This window comes from Dendrobates tinctorius, unplaced genomic scaffold (assembly GCF_039654945.1).
Source record: "Dendrobates tinctorius isolate UK_male_01 unplaced genomic scaffold, ASM3965494v1 ptg000251l, whole genome shotgun sequence".
Lineage (NCBI taxonomy): Eukaryota > Metazoa > Chordata > Amphibia > Anura > Dendrobatidae > Dendrobates > Dendrobates tinctorius.
In genome coordinates, this window is record NW_027361918.1 from 10,166,194 (window position 1) to 10,185,594 (window position 19,401).

Sequence of the window (19,401 nt, forward strand, 5' to 3'; positions counted from 1 at the left end):
TGTATATGTGACTACTCCCCCATCATCCTGTATATGTGACTACTCCCCCATCATCCTCTATATGTGACTACTCCCCCATCATCCTCTATATGTGACTACTCCCCCATCATCCTCTATATGTCACTACTCCCCCATCATCCTCTATATGTCACTACTCCCCCATCATCCTCTATATGTCACTACTCCCCCATCATCCTCTATCTGTGACTTCTCCCCCATCATCCTCTATATGTGACTACTCCCCCATCATCCTCTATATGTGACTACTCCCCATCATCCTCTATATGTCACTACTCCCCCATCATCCTCTATATGTGACTACTCCCCCATCATCCTCTATATGTGACTTCTCCCCCATCATCCTCTATATGTGACTACTCCCCCATCATCCTCTATATGTGACTATTCCCCCATCATCCTCTATATGTGACTACTCCCCCATCATCCTCTATATGTGACTACTCCCCCATCATCCTCTATATGTGACTACTCCCCCATTATCCTGTATATGTGACTACTCCCCCATCATCCTCTATATGTGACTATTCCCCCATCATCCTCTATATGTGACTACTCCCCCATCATCCTGTATATGTGACTACTCCCCCATCATCCTCTATATGTGACTACTCCCCCATCATCCTGTATATGTGACTACTCCCCCATCATCCTCTATATGTGACTACTCCCCCATCATCCTGTATATGTGACTATTCCCCCATCATCCTCTATATGTGACTACTCCTCCATCATCCTCTATATGTGACTATTCCCCCATCATCCTCTATATGTGACTACTCCCCCATCATCCTGTATATGTGACTACTCCCCCATCATCCTCTATATGTGACTACTCCCCCATCATCCTGTATATGTGACTACTCCCCCATCATCCTGTATATGTGACTACTCCTCCATCATCCCGTATATGTGACTACTCCCCCATCATCCTGTATATGTGACTACTCCCCCATCATCCTCTATATGTGACTACTCCCCCATCATCCTCTATATGTGACTACTCCCCCATCATCCTCTATATGTGACTACTCCCCATCATCCTGTATATGTGACTACTCCCCCATCATCCTCTACATGTGACTAGTCCTCCATCATCCTCTATATGTGACTACTCCCCCATCATCCTCTACATGTGACTACTCCCCCATCATCCTCTATATGTGACTACTCCCCCATCATCCTCTATATGTGACTACTCCCCCATCATCCTCTATATGTGACTACTCCTGCATCATCCTCTATATGTGACTACTCCCCATCATCCTCTATATGTGACTACTCCCCCATCATCCTCTATGTGACTACTCCCTCATCATCCTCTATATGTGACTACTCCCCCATCATCCTCTATATGTGACTACTCCCCCATCATCCTGTATATGTGACTACTCCCCCATCATCCCCTATATGTGACTACTCCCCCATCATCCTGTATATGTGACTACTCCCCCATCATCCCCTATATGTGACTACTCCTCCATCATCCTCTATATGTGACTACTCCCCCATCATCCTGTATATGTGACTACTCCCCCATCATCCTCTATATGTGACTACTCCATCATCCTCTATATGTGACTACTCCTCCATCATCCTGTATATGTGACTACTCCCCCATCATCCTCTATATGTGACTACTCCCCCATCATCCTCTATATGTGACTACTCCCCCATCATCCTCTATATGTGACTACTCCCCCATCATCCTCTATATGTGACTACTCCCCCATCATCCTCTATATGTGACTACTCCCCCATCATCCTCTATATGTGACTACTCCCCCATCATCCTCTATATGTGACTACTCCCCCATCATCCTCTATATGTGACTACTCCCCCATCATCCTCTATATGTGACTACTCCCCCATCATCCTCTATATGTGACTACTCCCCATCATCCTGTATATGTGACTACTCCCCAATCATCCTCTATATGTGACTACTCCCCATCATCCTGTATATGTGACTACTCCCCCATCATCCTGTATATGTGACTACTCCCCCATCATCCTCTATATGTGACTACTCCCCATCATCCTCTATATGTGACTACTCCCCATCATCCTGTATATGTGACTACTCCCCCATCGTCCTCTATATGTGACTACTCCCCCATCGTCCTCTATATGTGACTCTTTCCCCATCATACTGTATATGTGACTACTCCCCCATCGTCCTCTATATGTGACTCTTTCCCCATCATCCTCTATATGTGACTACTCCCCATCATCCTCTATATGTGACTACTCCCCCATCATCCTCTATATGTGACTACTCCCCCATCGTCCTCTATATGTGACTAATCCCTCATCATCCTCTATATGTGACTATTCCCCCATCATCCTGTATATGTGACTACTCCCCCATCATCCTGTATATGTGACTACTCCCCCATCATCCTCTATATGTGACTACTCCCCATCATCCTGTATATGTGACTACTCCCCCAACATCCTGTATATGTGACTACTCCCCCATCATCCTCTATATGTGACTACTCCCCATCATCCTGTATATGTGACTACTCCCCATCATCCTCTATATGTCACTACTCCCCCATCATCCTCTATATGTGACTACTCCCCCATCATCCTCTATATGTGACTACTCCCCCATCATCCTCTATATGTGACTACTCCCCCATCATCCTCTATATGTGACTCCTCCCCATCATCCTGTATATGTGACTACTCCCCATCATCCTGTATATGTGACTACTCCCCCATCATCCTCTATATGTGACTACTCCCCATCATCCTGTATATGTGACTACTCCCCCATCATCCTCTATATGTGACTACTCCCCCATCATCCTCTATATGTGACTACTCCCCATCATCCTGTATATGTGACTACTCCCCCATCATCCTGTATATGTGACTACTCCCCCATCATCCTCTATATGTGACGACTCCCCATCATCCTGTATATGTGACTACTCCCCCATCGTCCTCTATATGTGACTACTCCCCCATCGTCCTCTATATGTGACTCTTTCCCCATCATACTGTATATGTGACTACTCCCCCATCGTCTTGTATATGTGACTACTCCCCCATCATCCTCTATATGTGACTACTCCCCATCATCCTGTATATGTGACTACTCCCCCATCATCCTCTATATGTGACTACTCCCCCATCATCCTCTATATGTGACTACCCCCCTATCGTCCTCTATATGTCACTACTCCCCCATCATCCTCTATATGTGACTATTCCCCCATCATCCTGTATATGTGACTACTCCCCCATCATCCTCTATATGTAACTGCTCCCCCATCATCCTCTATATGTGACTACTCCCCCATCAACCTCTATATGTGACTACTCCCCCATCATCCTCTATGTGACTACTCCCCCATCATCCTCTATATGTGACTGCTCCCCCATCATCCTCTATATGTGACTGCTCCCCCATCATCCTGTATATGTGACTACTCCCCCATCATCCTCTATATGTGACTGCTCCCCCATCATCCTGTATATGTGACTACTCCCCCATCAACCTCTATATGTGACTACCCCCCATCATCCTCTATATGTGACTACTCCCCCATCATCCTCTATATGTGACTACTCCTCCATCATCCTGTGTATGTGACTACTCCCCCATCATCCTCTATATGTGACTACTCCCCCATCATCCTCTATATGTGACTACTCCCCCATCATCCTCTATATGTGACTACTCCTCCATCATCCTGTGTATGTGACTACTCCCCCATCATCCTCTATAAGTGACTACTCCCCCATCATCCTCTATATGTGACTACTCCCCCATCATCCTCTATATGTGACTACTCCCCCCATCATCCTCTATATGTGACTACTCCCCCATTATCCTGTAAATGTGACTACTCCCCCATCATCCTCTATATGTGACTACTCCCCCATCATCCTGTATATGTGACTACTCCCCCATCATCCTCTATATACAGTTGTGTGAAAAATTGTTTGCCCCCTTCCTGATTTCCTTTTCTTTTCCATGTTTCTCACAGTTAAATGTTTCGATCACCAAACAGATGTAATTATTACACGCAGATAACACAGGTAACCACACAATGCAGTTTATAAATGAAGATCTTTATTATATAGGATAAAAGAAATCCAAACCATCAGTGTCCTGTGTGAGAAAGTGATTGCCCCCTTCAAAACATAAATTATTTGTGGTTTAGCACATCTTTGGAAGCTGAGTTCACATTCCTTATCCACACCCAGGCCTGATTACTGCCACACCTGTCCTCAGTCAAGAAATCACTTAAATAGGACCTGCCTTACAAAGTGAAGTAGACCAAAAAAATCGTCTAAAGCTAGAATCATACCGCTATCCAAAGAAATTCTGGAACAAATGAGAAACATAGTAATTGAAATCTATCAGTCTCACTACATGCACTACCGACCCCATTCCCTCACATCTCCTCCAGTCTTTCTCTCCAGTCGTCACAACTCACCAATCTACAATCTTTAATCTCTCCCTCTCCTCGGGCATTTTCCCATCCTCCTTCAAATCATTACTAAAGAAACCCGCTCTCGACCCATCCTGCACAAACAACTACAGACCAGTCTCCAATATCCCCTTCATCTCTAAACTTTTGGAGCGCCTAGTTTACTCCCGCCTTACCCGTTACCTCTCCACTCACTCCCTCCTAGACCCTTCAGAGTCCGGCTTCCGCCCCCTACATTCGACTGAAACTGCACTCAAAATTACCAATGACCTTCTGACAGCAAAATGTGATGGTGACCACTCTCTGCTCATTCTTCTTGACCTATCTGCAGCTTTCGATACTGTTGACCACCATCTCCTACTCCATAGGCTCCAGTCACTGGGCATTAAGAGTACTGCTCTCTCCTGGTTCTCTTCCTATCTTTCTGACCGCTCCTTCAGTGTTTTGTTCTCTGGCTCCACGTCATCTCCTTCCTCTCGCTGTCGGGGTACCTCAGGGCTCAGTCCTTGGCCCCCTTCTCTTCTCTCTCTACACGGCCCCAATTGGACGGACCATCAGCAGATTTGGCTTTCAGTGCCATCTATATGCTGATGACACACAACTATATACGTCATCCCCCGACCTTACCCCCGCTGTACTACAGAACGCCAGTGACTGTCTGTCCGCAGTCTCCAATATCATGTCCGCTCTCTATCTGAAACTCAACCTCTCCAAAACTGAACAACTTCTGCTCCCGCCGTCTACTAACCTCCCTAAATCTGACATTTCCCTCTCCATGGGTGTTACCACAATAATACCCCCGCAGCAGGCGCGCTGTCTGGGTGTTATGTTTGACACCAACCTCTCCTTCACATCCCATATACAATGTCTTCCCCGCTCTTGCCGCTTACACCTAAAGAACATCTCTAGAATCCTCCCTTTTCTCACCATGAAAACATCAAAATCCCTCACTGAAGCATTGATCCACTCCCGCCTGGATTACTGCAACGTTCTATTAATTGGCCTCCCCGGCACTCGACTATCCCCTCTCCAGTCCATACTTAATGCAGCAGCCAGGGTCATCCATCTGACTAATCGGTACTCAGACGCGTCCGGTCTTCGCCAGTCCTTACATTGGCTGCCCATTCATTATAGGATCCAATTCAAAGTACTTGTTCTCACCCACAAAGCTCTCCACGGTGCGGCACCCCCCCTACATCTCCTCCCTCCTTTCTGTCCATCGGCCTAACCGACCGCTGTGCTGTGGAAACGACTTTCGACTAACCTCTGCACTAATCCGTAACTCCCACTCCCGACTCCAAGACTTCTCCCGCACTGCGCCAATCCTCTGGAATGCTCTACCCCAAGAAATTAGGACCATCCACAATTTACATAGTTTCAGGCGCTCCCTCAAAACACATTTGTTCAGAGCGGCCTATCACGTTCACTAATCACAGTCATTCTATGTGTAAGTGTGCGTGCGTAGCCCATTCACTATCTCCATCCATCCCTCACTCCCTCAAGATGGCTGGACCTTCATTGTAAATACACAATTGTAAATACACACCTGTCCTCTGTATCTCCCTCACCTCATTGTAGATTGTAAGCTCTCACCAGCAGGGGCGACTTATTTTACTTTAATTATTGTATTGTTAACGTTGTTACTTATGTTTTGTGTTTTGAAACTGTTAAACTGTAAAGCGCTGTGGAATATGTTGGCGCTATATAAATAAAGATTATTATTATCAGTCTGGAAAAGATTATAAAGCCAATTCTAAAGCTTTTCTCTTTCCCCCATGACTGCACCACGAAGGGAGGGATCCGCCCTCAGGGACAGGAAACCTACAGATGAAAAAGGCGGTACCTCTCTCCCACATCAGTTGGTTTCCTGTCCCTGATGGGGAACCTACAGCACGTACCTGCAGATCGACGTGAGATACATGAGACCGCACCAGTGCGGTAACAGGCAGTGGGGCTCTCTGCCTCGGCTGGGTCGAGGCCATGTGCTGGCTTCCCCCTAAGCATCACCACCGGGGTCGGCGGCCCTTGAGGGTGAGTGGGGAGAGTCAGTGGAGATGGGAAAAGGCCTGCCGATCCAAAAAAAAGAGAAAAAAAAAAAAGGTGCTGCCTCCTCCAGTACAGTGGCTGCGTTCACTGAAGGAGAGCCTCCCGCCGAGCGCCGGGCCTTGGAGCGGCCAGTGGAGGGTGGCGGCGGCCACCGGGAACTGCTGGATACAGGGCCTCTGCAGGCGCCGAGCGCCGGGTCTCAGAGTGGCTAGCGGAGGGTGGCAGGGGCCACTGGGAGCTGCGGGATACAGGGCCTCTGCAGGCGACGGCGGGGAGGGCGCAGGACACTGGCATTGGGCGCACGCGCGAACACAGCTCCCTTAAGAAACGGAGGCACAGTGCAGTGCTGGGAAATTCGGAGTGCGCATTCGTGGGCGGCCTCTTCCGGCGGGGGCGCAGGGCACCAATGGGAAAGGGGAAGCATGCGGCGCCGCGCTCTAACGAAAAAAAAAAGGGGGGGGCCATATTTAAAACCCCATTTAAAGGGGAGAGGAGCAATCACCATGAGTGACAAGCAGAAGGAGAAGGAGACGCGGTGGCGGTCCCCTAAGCAGGGGCAGCGGCAAACGCAAGAGCAGCGCCAGCATTCACAGCGCCAGCGCACCTCTTCCCAGAGTGGTCATTCAGGATCTCGGCAGAGCCAAAGCTCCACCATGGCGGCACAGCCAGAAGTGGATTCAGCGGTGGAAATAATCCCTACGCCCGAGACGGTATCTCTCGTTCCACACGGAGGGTGAGTGATCTCCGTGAAAGTCTGCTCGCTAATGTGCGACTATTAATTTCTTTCAGGGGCGTAAATGCACAGCCAAATCCAAACACACAGTATGTGCTATATGCACGGAGGAGTTGCCCCCTACGTGGGAGATAAAGCTCTGTGCGGCGTGCATAGAACAGACAATGCAGGAGGAATCCCTGAGGTTTGCTTCAGACCTCAAAACACTGATAAGGACCCAGGTCGAAGACGCCCTTAAGGGCGTTAGAACCTCAAAGAAAAACCGTAGATCCAGGCATAGATCTCCAGAGCCCAGAGTTAGCGAGTCAGGAAGTGGAAGTGAACTATCTGACTCAAGTAATTCATCATCCTCCCAGTCCTCTTCATCATCCTCAGAAGGGGGACGCAGCTGCTTCCCTATTGAAGAAACGGACGCCCTGGTAAAAGCCGTGAGGACAACTATGGGGGTGGTAGACGAACGCCCTAAGAAAACGGCCCAAGATTTAATGTTCAGTGGGCTAGACCAAAAAAACGGAGGGCTTTTTCGGTAAATGAGAAAATCCACTCTCTAATTAAACGAGAATTGAAAAAGCCAGACAAGAAAGCCCTCCTAACACCCAAGAGAAAATACCCCTTTGACGACCCGGCCTGCTCTCTATGGAGTAAAGCACCTAAATTAGACATAGCTGTTGCAAAAGCTTCTAAAAAATTTGCCCTGCCCTTCGAAGACATGGGTACCCTGAAGGACCCAATGGATAAAAAAAGCAGAAACTTTTTTAAAAAATGCTTGGGAAGCGGCAGTAGGTGGACTAAAGCCAGTCATAGCAGCCACGTGCACAGCACGCGCCCTAATGGTCTGGTTGGACCACTTAGATTTCCAAATAAAGGAAAAAGTTCCAAGAGAAACAATACAAAGATCAGTTTCTGTAATGAAGGGAGCAGCGGCTTTCCTGGCGGATGCGTCAGTAGACTCGACTAGGTTGGCAGCCAGAGCAGCCTCCTTCTCAAATGCAGCGAGATGCGCCTTATGGCTGAAATGCTGGCCGGGAGACTTACAGACTAAATTGTGCGCAATCCCGTGTGAGGGAGAGTTCTTATTTGGCCCAACGCTAGACGACATCTTGGACAAGGCAGGAGACAAGAAAAAATCCTTTCCCAGGTTTCCTAGTCAGTCATACAAATGGCCTTTTTGGAACAGAAGATTTATGCGACGAAGGCCCCCAAAAGGGAACAAAGAAGGATGGGAGGATAAAAGAAATAAAAACAAAGGCTTTAAGTTTAACAAGCCCCCCGACAACAAAAAGCCACAATGAAGGTGCTCCCCGAGTCGGGGGAAGATTGTCCCACTTTCTCCAGGCCTAGGAAAAAATATCCGCGAGTTCGTGGATATAAGAAATAACGAATCTAAGGGAGAAGGAGGTACTACAAGAAGTCCCCTACCAGGACAGAGGCAAAGGCTTCTACTCCCCTCTCTTTCTCCGCAAAAAGCCAGACGGATCATACAGGGCAGTCATAAACCTAAAAAGACTGAACAAGTTCCTGGAGATTCAGCATTTCAAAATGGAGGCAATAAAATGTTGTGTAAAAATGCTTCCCCCATCGTGCTTCAAGACCATATTAGAGTTGAGAGACGCATATTACCATGTACCTATTCACAGAGACCACAGGAAATACCTCAGGGTGGCGGTGACAATCCAGGGGGAGATAAAACATTATCAGTTCAGAGCTCTCCCCTTCGGGCTAGCTATTGCTCCAAGGGTATTTACAAAGATAATGGCCCACATAAGTGAGCAAAATATCCTGATGGTCCCGTACCTGGACGATCTCTTAGTAGTAGGCGTCTCCTTTCAACACTGCAAACAACAATTGGACATGGTCATGAGATCTCTACTGAGTCTAGGATGGATGCTGAATTTGCCCAAATCCAGACTTGTACCAAGTCAGGTGCAGGAGTACTTGGGGATAGTACTGGACTCAATCAAACAGAAATGTTATCTTCCGCAGATGAAGATTCAAAACATGACACTGATGGTGTCACAAATGATAGCTTCCCCATTCACTATCCTGAGAAAAGCAATGTCTATTGGGGTCAATGACAGCCTGCATGCCAGCAGTACAGTGGGTACAAAGCCACACTCGAGACTTACAGTGGGAAATATTAGACGCAGACGTTTCCCTACACGGGAATTTAGACAGGCAATTAGACATCTCACCAAACACAATACACTCCTTAACATGGTGGACAGATCCAGCCAATCTAACCAATGGGGTTCCTTGGGCGTTACCAGCGACAAAGATCCTAACTACGGACGCAAGTCCCTGGGGGTGGGGTGCACATCTAGGCAGCCAGGTGGCGCAAGGCCCCTGGACTCAGGGAAGAGAGTCAGCTTCCTCAAACATGAAGGAGTTGCTGGCAGTAAAGCTAGCTCTTGTTCATTTTCTGGATTCACTTTGCTCCCAACACATAAGGGTCATCTCAGACAACCAAGTAGTGGTAGCATATCTAAACCACCAGGGGGGCACCAGATCTCGCGCGCTGATGGAGGTAACAAAATCCATCTTTCACCTAGCAGAACACAATCTAGAATCCCTGACAGCCCTCCACATAAAAGGTTCAGAAAACCGAAAAGCTGACTTCTTAAGCAGAGCACGCCTAAAACAGAGGGAGTGGGAACTAAGCCAGTTAGTCTTCAACCAGATTGTGAAGCTCTGGGGCCGGCCAGAAATAAACTTATTTGCGAACAGTCAGAACCGGAAGTTGGGAACCTTCTGCTCGATCGATCCCCAGGGGGGCCAGTAGCTCTAGACACCTTCACGATACCCTGGGATTATCATCTGGATTACGCTTTCCCACCAATATCTCTCATCCCCTTAGTACTGAGGAAAATACAGGGGAGACAAAGCGACGGTAGTGGTAATAGCGCCCTTCTGGCTCCGGAGAATATGGTTCCCCTGGCTGAGAAGAACATCCGTTACAGGCCCCTGGGTTCTACCAAAAACTTCAGACCTTCTATCCCAGGGACCAGTGTATCACCCCCATATAAAAAACTTACACATGACTGCTTGGCTTTTGAGAGGGAACTCCTGAGCAATAGGGGCTTCTCGTCAAACTTGGTAACCACGCTACTACAAAGTAGAAAGCCAATAACCACTAAAGCATACGGGAAAGTATGGAAAAAATTCATGTCAGTATCAGTTTCTGACCCAACGGGAGAAATCCCAATAGACAAAATTCTGGAATTCTTACAGAAGGGGTTGGAAAAGGTGTTGGCTACCAGCACCTTGAAAGTACAGGTGGCGGCCTTAGGAACTTTGTATAACCATGACTTAGCCAGAAATCAGTGGGTTAGGAGATTCATGAGAGCCTCAAGTAGATCCAGGTCGATCCCTCTACACACCCCCCTGGGATCTAAACCTAGTGTTAAACGCACTGACCAAAACTCCCTTTGAACCCCTAGCGGAGGCTCCCTTAAAAATATTGTCCCTTAAGTCCTCCCCCTTGTAGCCTTAACTTCTGCCCATCACGTTATTGATATGCAAGCTTTATCTGCCACTCACCCTTCACTCAAGTACTGGATGATAGGCCGGGTCGATTTTGAGAATTACCCTATCTCCCCAAGGTTCCGTCACAGTTTCAGAGGACCCAGGAGATCTCCTTACCCTCCTTCTATCCCAATACCAAAAACAAAACAGAAGAGGTATTACACACTTTAGATGTAAAAAGGTGCCTTGTCCAATACTTGTTAACCACAAGGGAGTTTAGGAAGGATAGGGCTCTGTTTGTCTGCTTTCAGGGTCCACGGAAGGGTCAAAAAGCATCGAAGGCCACACTGGCGAGATGGATATGAGAGGCCATCACCCTATCCTACTCCTCTTGCGGGGAGGCCATCCCGGAGGACGTAAGGGCCTATTCAACCAGGGCAGTGGCGTCATCCTGGGCGGAGAAAGCCGGTGCTTCAATAGACCAGGTATGTAGAGCAGCCACTTGGTCTTCCACCTCTACATTTTCAGACATTACCGTCTAGACTTGACCTCCTCTTCAGACCTCACCTTTGGGAAAAGGGTTCTGGAGGCGGTGGTCCCTCTCTAGATGTACAATCTTTGTAATTCTCTCCGTGGTGCCGTCATGGGGGAAAGAGAAAATCGTAGTTACTTACCGATAACGATATTTCTGTGATCCCATGACGGCACCCGTACATCCCCTCCCTTTCACACACAGGTGTGCACATTAGAGTGAGTTAATTAGCTTTAGTACTTAGCCACGCAGTGCCTCTATTAAGCTTAATTTGATTAATTTTGGATTTTTATAACCATTTGAGTTGCAGCTGAAAGTTCTGTGTAATGCTCTGTAAACCAACTGATGTGGGAGAGAGGTACCGCCTTTTTCATCTGTAGGTTTCCTGTCCCTGAGGGCGGATCCCTCCCTCCGTGGTGCTGTCATGGGATCAGAGAAATACCATTATCGGTAAGTAACTACGATTTTTGACTCCAGTGAACCACAGTGAGAGCCATTCGTGACGACTCAAAAACTTTTTCTTAATTATGCAAGACGTAAATTGTGTCGGTTGTGACACTGCAAACCGGTGTCATATGTGAGGGTCACTGTGTCAGCAAGGATGCGCACAGGTATAGCTGTGATTGCAATGCAAAAGTAAGTGTTGGTCTTGGGCAAGCTATTTTTCCAAGGAAGATTTAAGAAAACCTGCTATGGGCTTTTATTTTTTTAAATGGACTACAAGATGATAATGGGGCGCTCCATTTCCTTCCCGGCCGGGTTTTTATGTGACCTACGGCCACAGGTTCTTTGTAACAAAAACCCTGCAACAGAGTGTTGGGTGTGTCAGTTTGGTTTTGCAAGCATGTAGAGGAGAAGGCTCTGGAAAGCTCCACCAGTGTGAAGCAACACAGCCAAGCAGAGCCAAAAGGCCTCAGGGTACACGACGGTGCAGCTATTATTTCCACAGCGCTTTCCGTTATCTTCCTAAGCTTGTCATTACCTCCTCGCTGTGGGGGCCGCCAAAAGTGGGGAGCCACTGGTGGGAGTATGCAACACTGGAAGGAGCTCTAATCCCGGCGAGTCAGTGGAAGGGATAGACCCTGTAATTTGCACCATCTTGAGAATTTGCTCGGACTGTTCTGTTTGCTATTGTGTGTTGGTGGTTCAATAAATTATTGCCACACACTTTTACCCTCACCTTGTGTTGTCTGAGTAGTGTTCTGCCTGCGGGGAAAGAGAGCGGGCTTTCAGTGGTAGAAGCCCTGGTCAATGCAGTCTTTCTAAGGACAGCCGGGCCAGCGGGCGAGAAAACCCAGATCCCCATGTCTCCACACCATTATCCACAAATTGCGAAAACATGGAACAGTGGTGAATCTTCTTAGGTGTGGCCAGACAAAATTACCCCAAAAGCGCAGCGACGACTCATCCGAGAGGTCACAAAAGACCCCACAACATCCAAAGAACTGCAGGTCTCACTTGCCTCAGTTAAGGTCAGTGTTCATGACTCCACCATAAGAAAGTGACTGAGAAAAAATGTTCTGCATGACAGAGTTCCAAGACGAAAACCACTACTGAGCAATAAGAACATAAAGGCTTGTCTTAGTTTTCCCAGAAAACATCTTGATGGATAAACAACATTTTTTAGAAAATACTCTGTGGACTGATGAGACAAAAGTTGAACCTTTTGAAAGGGGTATGTCCCATTACATCTGGAGTAGAAGTAACCCAGCATTTCAGAAAAGGAATATCATACCAACAGTAAAATATAGTGGTGGTAGTGTAATGGTCTGGGGCTGTTGTGCTGCTTCTGGAACTGGAAGACTTGCTGTGGTAAATGGAACCATGAATTCTGCTGTCTAGCAAAAATCCTGAAGGAGACTGTCCAGCCATCTGTTTCTGACATCAAGCTAAAGCGCACTTGTGTTATGCAGCAGATACAATAATGAAGCCATTTAGATAGAACATAAAATATATTGGAATACAACTTTAGAACAAAAAAACTTTTGCATATTTACAGTTTATTATACACTATGCAGTAAGTGGTAAAAAACAGTTTTCAACAAAACCGTACTGAATAGCATTTGTGCAGTCTATGAATTTGTTGTGAGAAATAGTATCGCCTCCATCAGATCCTCCTTCATAGATGACCTCACATCTGACCTCATTATTTTAAGGCCAGAGAACAACCTCTCTACACTAACTTGGGTTGGTGGTAAAGCCGTAACCACATGGGAACATCTCTAAAAATGTCAGGGTGTGAAGGAATTGTCTCGCGCACAGTCAGTTTTGATGAACGATTGAACTCTTCTTCTTTGAGAGCAAGTGACAAATGTTGCTGAAATCTTGTCAATCTGTTTTCTATGGGAGTGGAATCTTTTTTCCCTGCGGCAACGCTTTGCCTGGTCCATGTCTTCCAAATACTTGTCGAAATTAAGCTCCTCATCTGATAAGAATGAAGGAACGGCAGCAGCAGCGCTGGCAGGACCCGAGTCCTCCTGCTCTTGGCCGCCCTGTAGGCCACTCATCCTAACTGCTACCTCAATCAGAGCTTCTTTTCCTTTAGTAAGCTGTTGATCATCCAGCAGTATACGATGACTCGGGTCCACATAAACAGCTGCCACAAGAAATTTATTTTCTAATAGCAGTGTCTCTCTCCATTTAATTGAAGCCGCAATGCCATCTGCGATTAAACCTCCTCTTTGTGACAGGCAAAATAGCAAGTTCTTCCACTCCCTTATGAAAATGCCAGGAGATAAATCCTCAGCTGGTATCTTTTTAGTCACTGTAAATGGGTGATTAATCAATTCCTTCAATTCAGCCACCTGTGTCCATTGACATTATTTAGGGTTACCTGAGGGTTCGCCATATCTACAAGGAAGGGGTTCAGCTCAAGCAATCGCTCAATCATTAAATAGGTGCTGCCCCACTGAGTGGCTTGATCCACAATTGCCCCTTTTCCAGCACGTCTTTTCAAGATGGAATCAATTTTAGGGGTTCTGGCAGCAATAGCCAATTTGCTCACTTTGCTAATCAGAGTTGCAGCATGTCCCTCTTGCAGACTATCTCTAATTGCCAGCTGCAGTGTGTGCACAACACAGCACATGTGATGAACATGAAAGAGGTGTGAAGCAGCTTCAACAAGATCATCTAATTGTAAAGAATCATTTTGCTGTTCTTCTGTAGTAATATCTGTTTGTTCCTCCGTTATGGGAACAGGACTGTGGCCTTCCATCTCCAACATACTGAATGTGAAATGTTCTTCTAGCTGCTGTTCACCTTCATTATTCTCATTCATCAGTGTAATTGTACTTATGATGTTTGACGCATTATGAGTTACAATAGCAAAAACCTGTTCTTTTTTTTTTAATTCATAATCTTGCAGAACTTTTTCCACTAAGGTCTGGAGAAACTGGCTGCTGTGATGAGCTTTCATATCTTTTACTGCCAGCGTCTTAGTAACAATTTTTTTGTTGTCACAAACATATCGAACGTTCATAGCAAAATAGTTCACTCTGTGACGTGTGCAGGCATCCATTTTAAGAAATACAAAGCGTCTCTTGAGAGTCTTTTTAAGATCTTCCTTTTGGTTAAGGGCTTCTTCAATCACTAATTTTCTAATACTTTCTCTTTCCAGAGAAACACCAAGTTTGCAGCCATTTCTCCATTAAGAGCTGTAAAAGCTGGTCGTGCAAATAGTGATAATGGCACACCGTCCTTCACAACAAGCTGTATGAGCTGTCTTTTAAACACATCTGCTGTCATTGCTGCAGTAACTTTGTCACTTACAAAATATCTTGTAACTGACGTTTGCGCCGCTCTTTCCTCCTCCTTTGCCTGGCGGGAAGTGCTGGGCTCTGGGTTCTTGGTGCTGCTGTGATCTTTTTCAGTCACAGCTTTGTAAACTTCTGGGTGGCAGCGTTGTAAATGTCTTTTTAGATTGGAAGCTCTTGAAGGAGCATTTTTATCACTGCCTGAGTATGCGCTGACTTTGGCATCACAGCATTTGTTTTCATCTGGGTCACATACACTGACACACAAAATGTTTATTATCTTGAGTCACTGTGAAATGCTCAAATACAGCTGACTTCATAAGATTCTTAGACATTTTGTAATTATGTAAATTTGCTCTCCAAATAATTTTGTCCTGTAAAAAAAATAAAGTATATTGTAATTCTTGCAAGAATAGAATCATGTACTGTGTGATTTGGGATAGAAATAAAACAATCTTTGCATAAATCAATAGGACAGATGATAAGTATAAAGTTTGTAAAATGTGTTGTTAAATAGCTTTACTGTGAACTTTCAATGTCAGGCTTGTCTCAGGGTACAGCTCACTAAATGCTTCATATCATATTTCTTCACAGTCTATGAAAAGGGGAGGAGGGAGGGAGCATGTTTGTGCTGAATCATATTCCAGAACAGATACACACACAAATATATGTCCTCATCGATCCTGTTACTGTATTTATGAATTTAAGATGTTAAAAACATTTTTTCCCCTTATATTCTATGTCTAGTGTATATAAGTCATCAGGGCAGCTAATTTCTCCAAACATGAGCTAAGAGGAAAAACAAACTAAAACATCAAACATGCAGAGACAACATATACTGGACTATTGATTTATGCAGTTTATTGAAAGTTTAGATATGCTTTAAGAAGTACTTACCTTCTTTAACCCCTTCACCCCCAAGGGTGGTTTGCACGTTCATGACCGGGCCAATTTTTACAATTCTGACCACTGTACCTTTATGAGGTCATAACTCTGGAACGCTTCCATGGATCCCGGTGATTCTGACATTTTCTCGTGACATATTGTACTTCATGTTAGTGGTAACATTTCATTCAAATAACTTGCGTTTATTTGTGAAAAAAATGGAAATTTGGCAAAAATTTTGAAAATTTCGCAATTTTCCAACTTTGAATTTTTATGCCCTTAAATCACAGAGATACGGCACACAAAAAACTTGATAAGTAACATTTCCCACATGTTTACTTTACATCAGCACAATTTTGGAACCAAAATTTTTTTTTGTTAGGAAGTTATAAGGGTTAAAAGTTGACCAGCGATTTCTCATTTTTACAACACCATTTTATTTTTAGGACCACATCACATTTGAAGCCACTTTGAGGGGTCTATATGATAGAAAATACCCAAAAGTGACACCATTCTAAATACTGAACCCCTTAAGGTGCTCAAAACCACATTCAAGAAGTTTATTAACCCATTAGGTGCATCACAGGAATTTTTTTCGAATATTTAAAAAGAAATGAACATCTAACTTTTTTTCACAAAAAAATACTTCAGGTTCAATTTTTTTTATTTTACCAAGGGTAACAGGAGAAATTGGACTGCAAAAGTTATTGTGCAATTTGTCCTGAGTACGCTGATACCTGATTTGTGGGGGGGAACGACTGTTTCGGCGCATGGCAGAGCTCAGAATGGAAGGAGCGCCGTTTGACTTTTTCAATGCAAAATTGGCTGGAATTGAGATCGGACATCATGTCACGTTTGGAGAGTCCCTGATGTACCTAAACAGTGACCCCATTTTGGAAACTAGACCCCCCCAAGGAACTTATCTAGATATGTGATGAGAACTTTGAACCCACAAGGGCTTTACAGAAGTTTATAACGTACAGCGGTACAATTAGAAAATCATATTTTTTCCACAAAAATGATCTTTTCACCCCAATTTTTATTTTCCCAAGGGTAACAGGACCCTAAAAGTTATTGTGCAATTTGTCCTGAGTACGCTGATACCCCACATGTGGGGGTAAACCACTATTTGGGCGCATGGCAGAGCTCGGAAGGGAAGCAGTGCCATTTGACGTTTTTGGCTGGAATTGAGATCGGACACCATGTCGCGTTTGGAAAACCCCTGATGTACCAAAACAGTGGAAACCCCCCACAAATGACACCATTTTGGAAACTAGACCCCCTAAGGAACTTATCTAGATGTGTGGTGAGAACTTTGAACCCCCATGGGCTTCACAGAAGTTTATAACATAAAGCCATACAATTAAAAAATCATATTTTTCCCACAAAAATGATCTTTTCACCCTCAATTCTTATTTTTCCAAGGGTAACAGGACCCTAAAAGTTATTGTGCAATTTGTCCTGAGTACGCTGATACCCCACATGTGGGGGTAAACCACTATTTGGGCGCATGGCAGAGCTCGGAAGGGAAGCAGCGCCATTTGACGTTTTTGGCTGGAATTGAGATCGGACACCATGTCGCGTTTGGAAAACCCCTGATGTACCAAAACAGTGGAAATCCCCCACAAATGACACCATTTTGGAAACTAGACCCCCTAAGGAACTTATCTAGATGTGTGGTGAGAACTTTGAACCCCTATGGGCTTCACAGAAGTTTATAACATAAAGCCATACAATTAAAAAATCATATTTTTTCCACAAAAATGATCTTTTCACCCTCAATTCTTATTTTTCCAAGGGTAACAGGACACTAAAAGTTATTGTGCAATTTGTCCTGAGTACGCTGATACCCCACATGTGGGGGTAAACCACTATTTGGGCGCATGGCAGAGCTCGGAAGGGAAGCAGCGCCATTTGACGTTTTTGGCTGGAATTGAGATCGGACACCATGTCGCGTTTGGAAAACCCCTGATGTACCAAAACAGTGGAAATCCCCCACAAATGACACCATTTTGGAAACTAGACCCCCTAAGGAACTTATCTAGATGTGTGGTGAGCACTTTGAACCCCCCAGTGCTTCACAGAAGTTTATAACGCCCAGGCGTGAAAATAAAAAATTCGTATTTTTTCCACAAACATGATCTTTTAGTCACCATTTTTTTATTTTCCCAAGGGTACCAGGAGAAATTGGACCCCAAAAGTTGTTGTCCAATTTGTCCTGAGTATGCTGATACCCCATATGTGGGAGAAAACTACTGTATGGGCACACGTCGGGGCTCGGAAGGGAAGTAGTGACGTTTTGGAATGCAGACTTTGATGGAATGGTCTGCGGGTGTCATGTTGCCTTTGGAGAGCCCCTAATGTACCTAAACAGTGGAAACCCCCCACAAATGACCCCATTTTGAAAACTAGACCCACTAAGGAACGTATCTAGATGTGAGGTGAGCACTTTGAACCCCCAAGGGCTTCACTGAAGTTTATAATTCCAGGGCATGAAAATAAAAAAATCGTATTTTTTCCAGAAACATGATCAATTAGTCCCCAATTTTTTCATTTTCCCAAGGGTAACAGGAGAAATTGGACCCCCAAAAGTTGTTGTCCAATTTGGCCTGAGTACGCTGACACCCCATATGTGGGAGAAAACTACTGTATGGACACACGTCGGGGCTCGGAAGGGAAGCAGTGACGTTTTGGAATGCAGACTTTGATGGAATGGTCTGCGGGTGTCATGTGCGTTTGGAGAGCCCCTGATGTACCTAAACTATTGAAACTCCCCACAAGTGACCCCATTTTGGACACTAGACCCCCCACGGAACTTATCTAGATGTGTGGTGAGCACTTTGAACCCCCAAGTGCTTCACAGAAGTTTATAACACTCGGACGTGAAAATAAAAAAATCATTTTTTTCCACAAAAATGATATTTTTGCCCCCAATTTTTTATTTTCCTAAGGGTAACAGGAGAAATTGGACCCCATAAATTGTTTTGCAATTTGTCCTGAGTAGGATGATACCCTACATGTGGGGGTAAACCACTATTTGGGCGCATGGCAGAGCTCGGAAGGGAAGCAGTGCCATTTGACGTTTTTGGCTGGAATTGAGATCGGACACCATGTCGAGTTTGGAAAACCCCTGATGTACCAAAACAGTGGAAACCCCCCACAAATGACACCATTTTGGAAACTAGACCCCCTAAGGAACTTATCTAGATGTGTGGTGAGAACTTTGAACCCCCATGGGCTTCACAGAAGTTTATAACATAAAGCCATACAATTAAAAAATCATATTTTTCCCACAAAAATGATCTTTTCACCCTCAATTCTTATTTTTCCAAGGGTAACAGGACCCTAAAAGTTATTGTGCAATTTGTCCTGAGTACGCTGATACCCCACATGTGGGGGTAAACCACTATTTGGGCGCATGGCAGAGCTCGGAAGGGAAGCAGCGCCATTTGACGTTTTTGGCTGGAATTAAGATCGGACACCATGTCGCGTTTGGAAAACCCCTGATGTACCAAAACAGT

The 19,401-nt window shown here is 45.3% G+C and overlaps 1 protein-coding gene across 3 annotated transcripts in view; it reads left to right on the forward strand.

Moving 5' to 3' along the window:
- LOC141065385 (uncharacterized) overlaps positions 1–19,401 on the forward strand; it is a 55,297-nt gene that overhangs the window by 26,826 nt on the left and 9,070 nt on the right. The window contains exon 2 of one of the 3 annotated variants that reach the window (XM_073557848.1): positions 4,024–4,075. The exons of the other annotated variants lie outside the window; for them this stretch is intronic. Coding sequence (XP_073413949.1) covers positions 4,028–4,075 — 48 coding nt within the window. The 5' untranslated portion in view covers positions 4,024–4,027. The remainder of the gene's footprint in view (positions 1–4,023; positions 4,076–19,401) is intronic. 3 annotated transcript variants of the gene reach the window in all.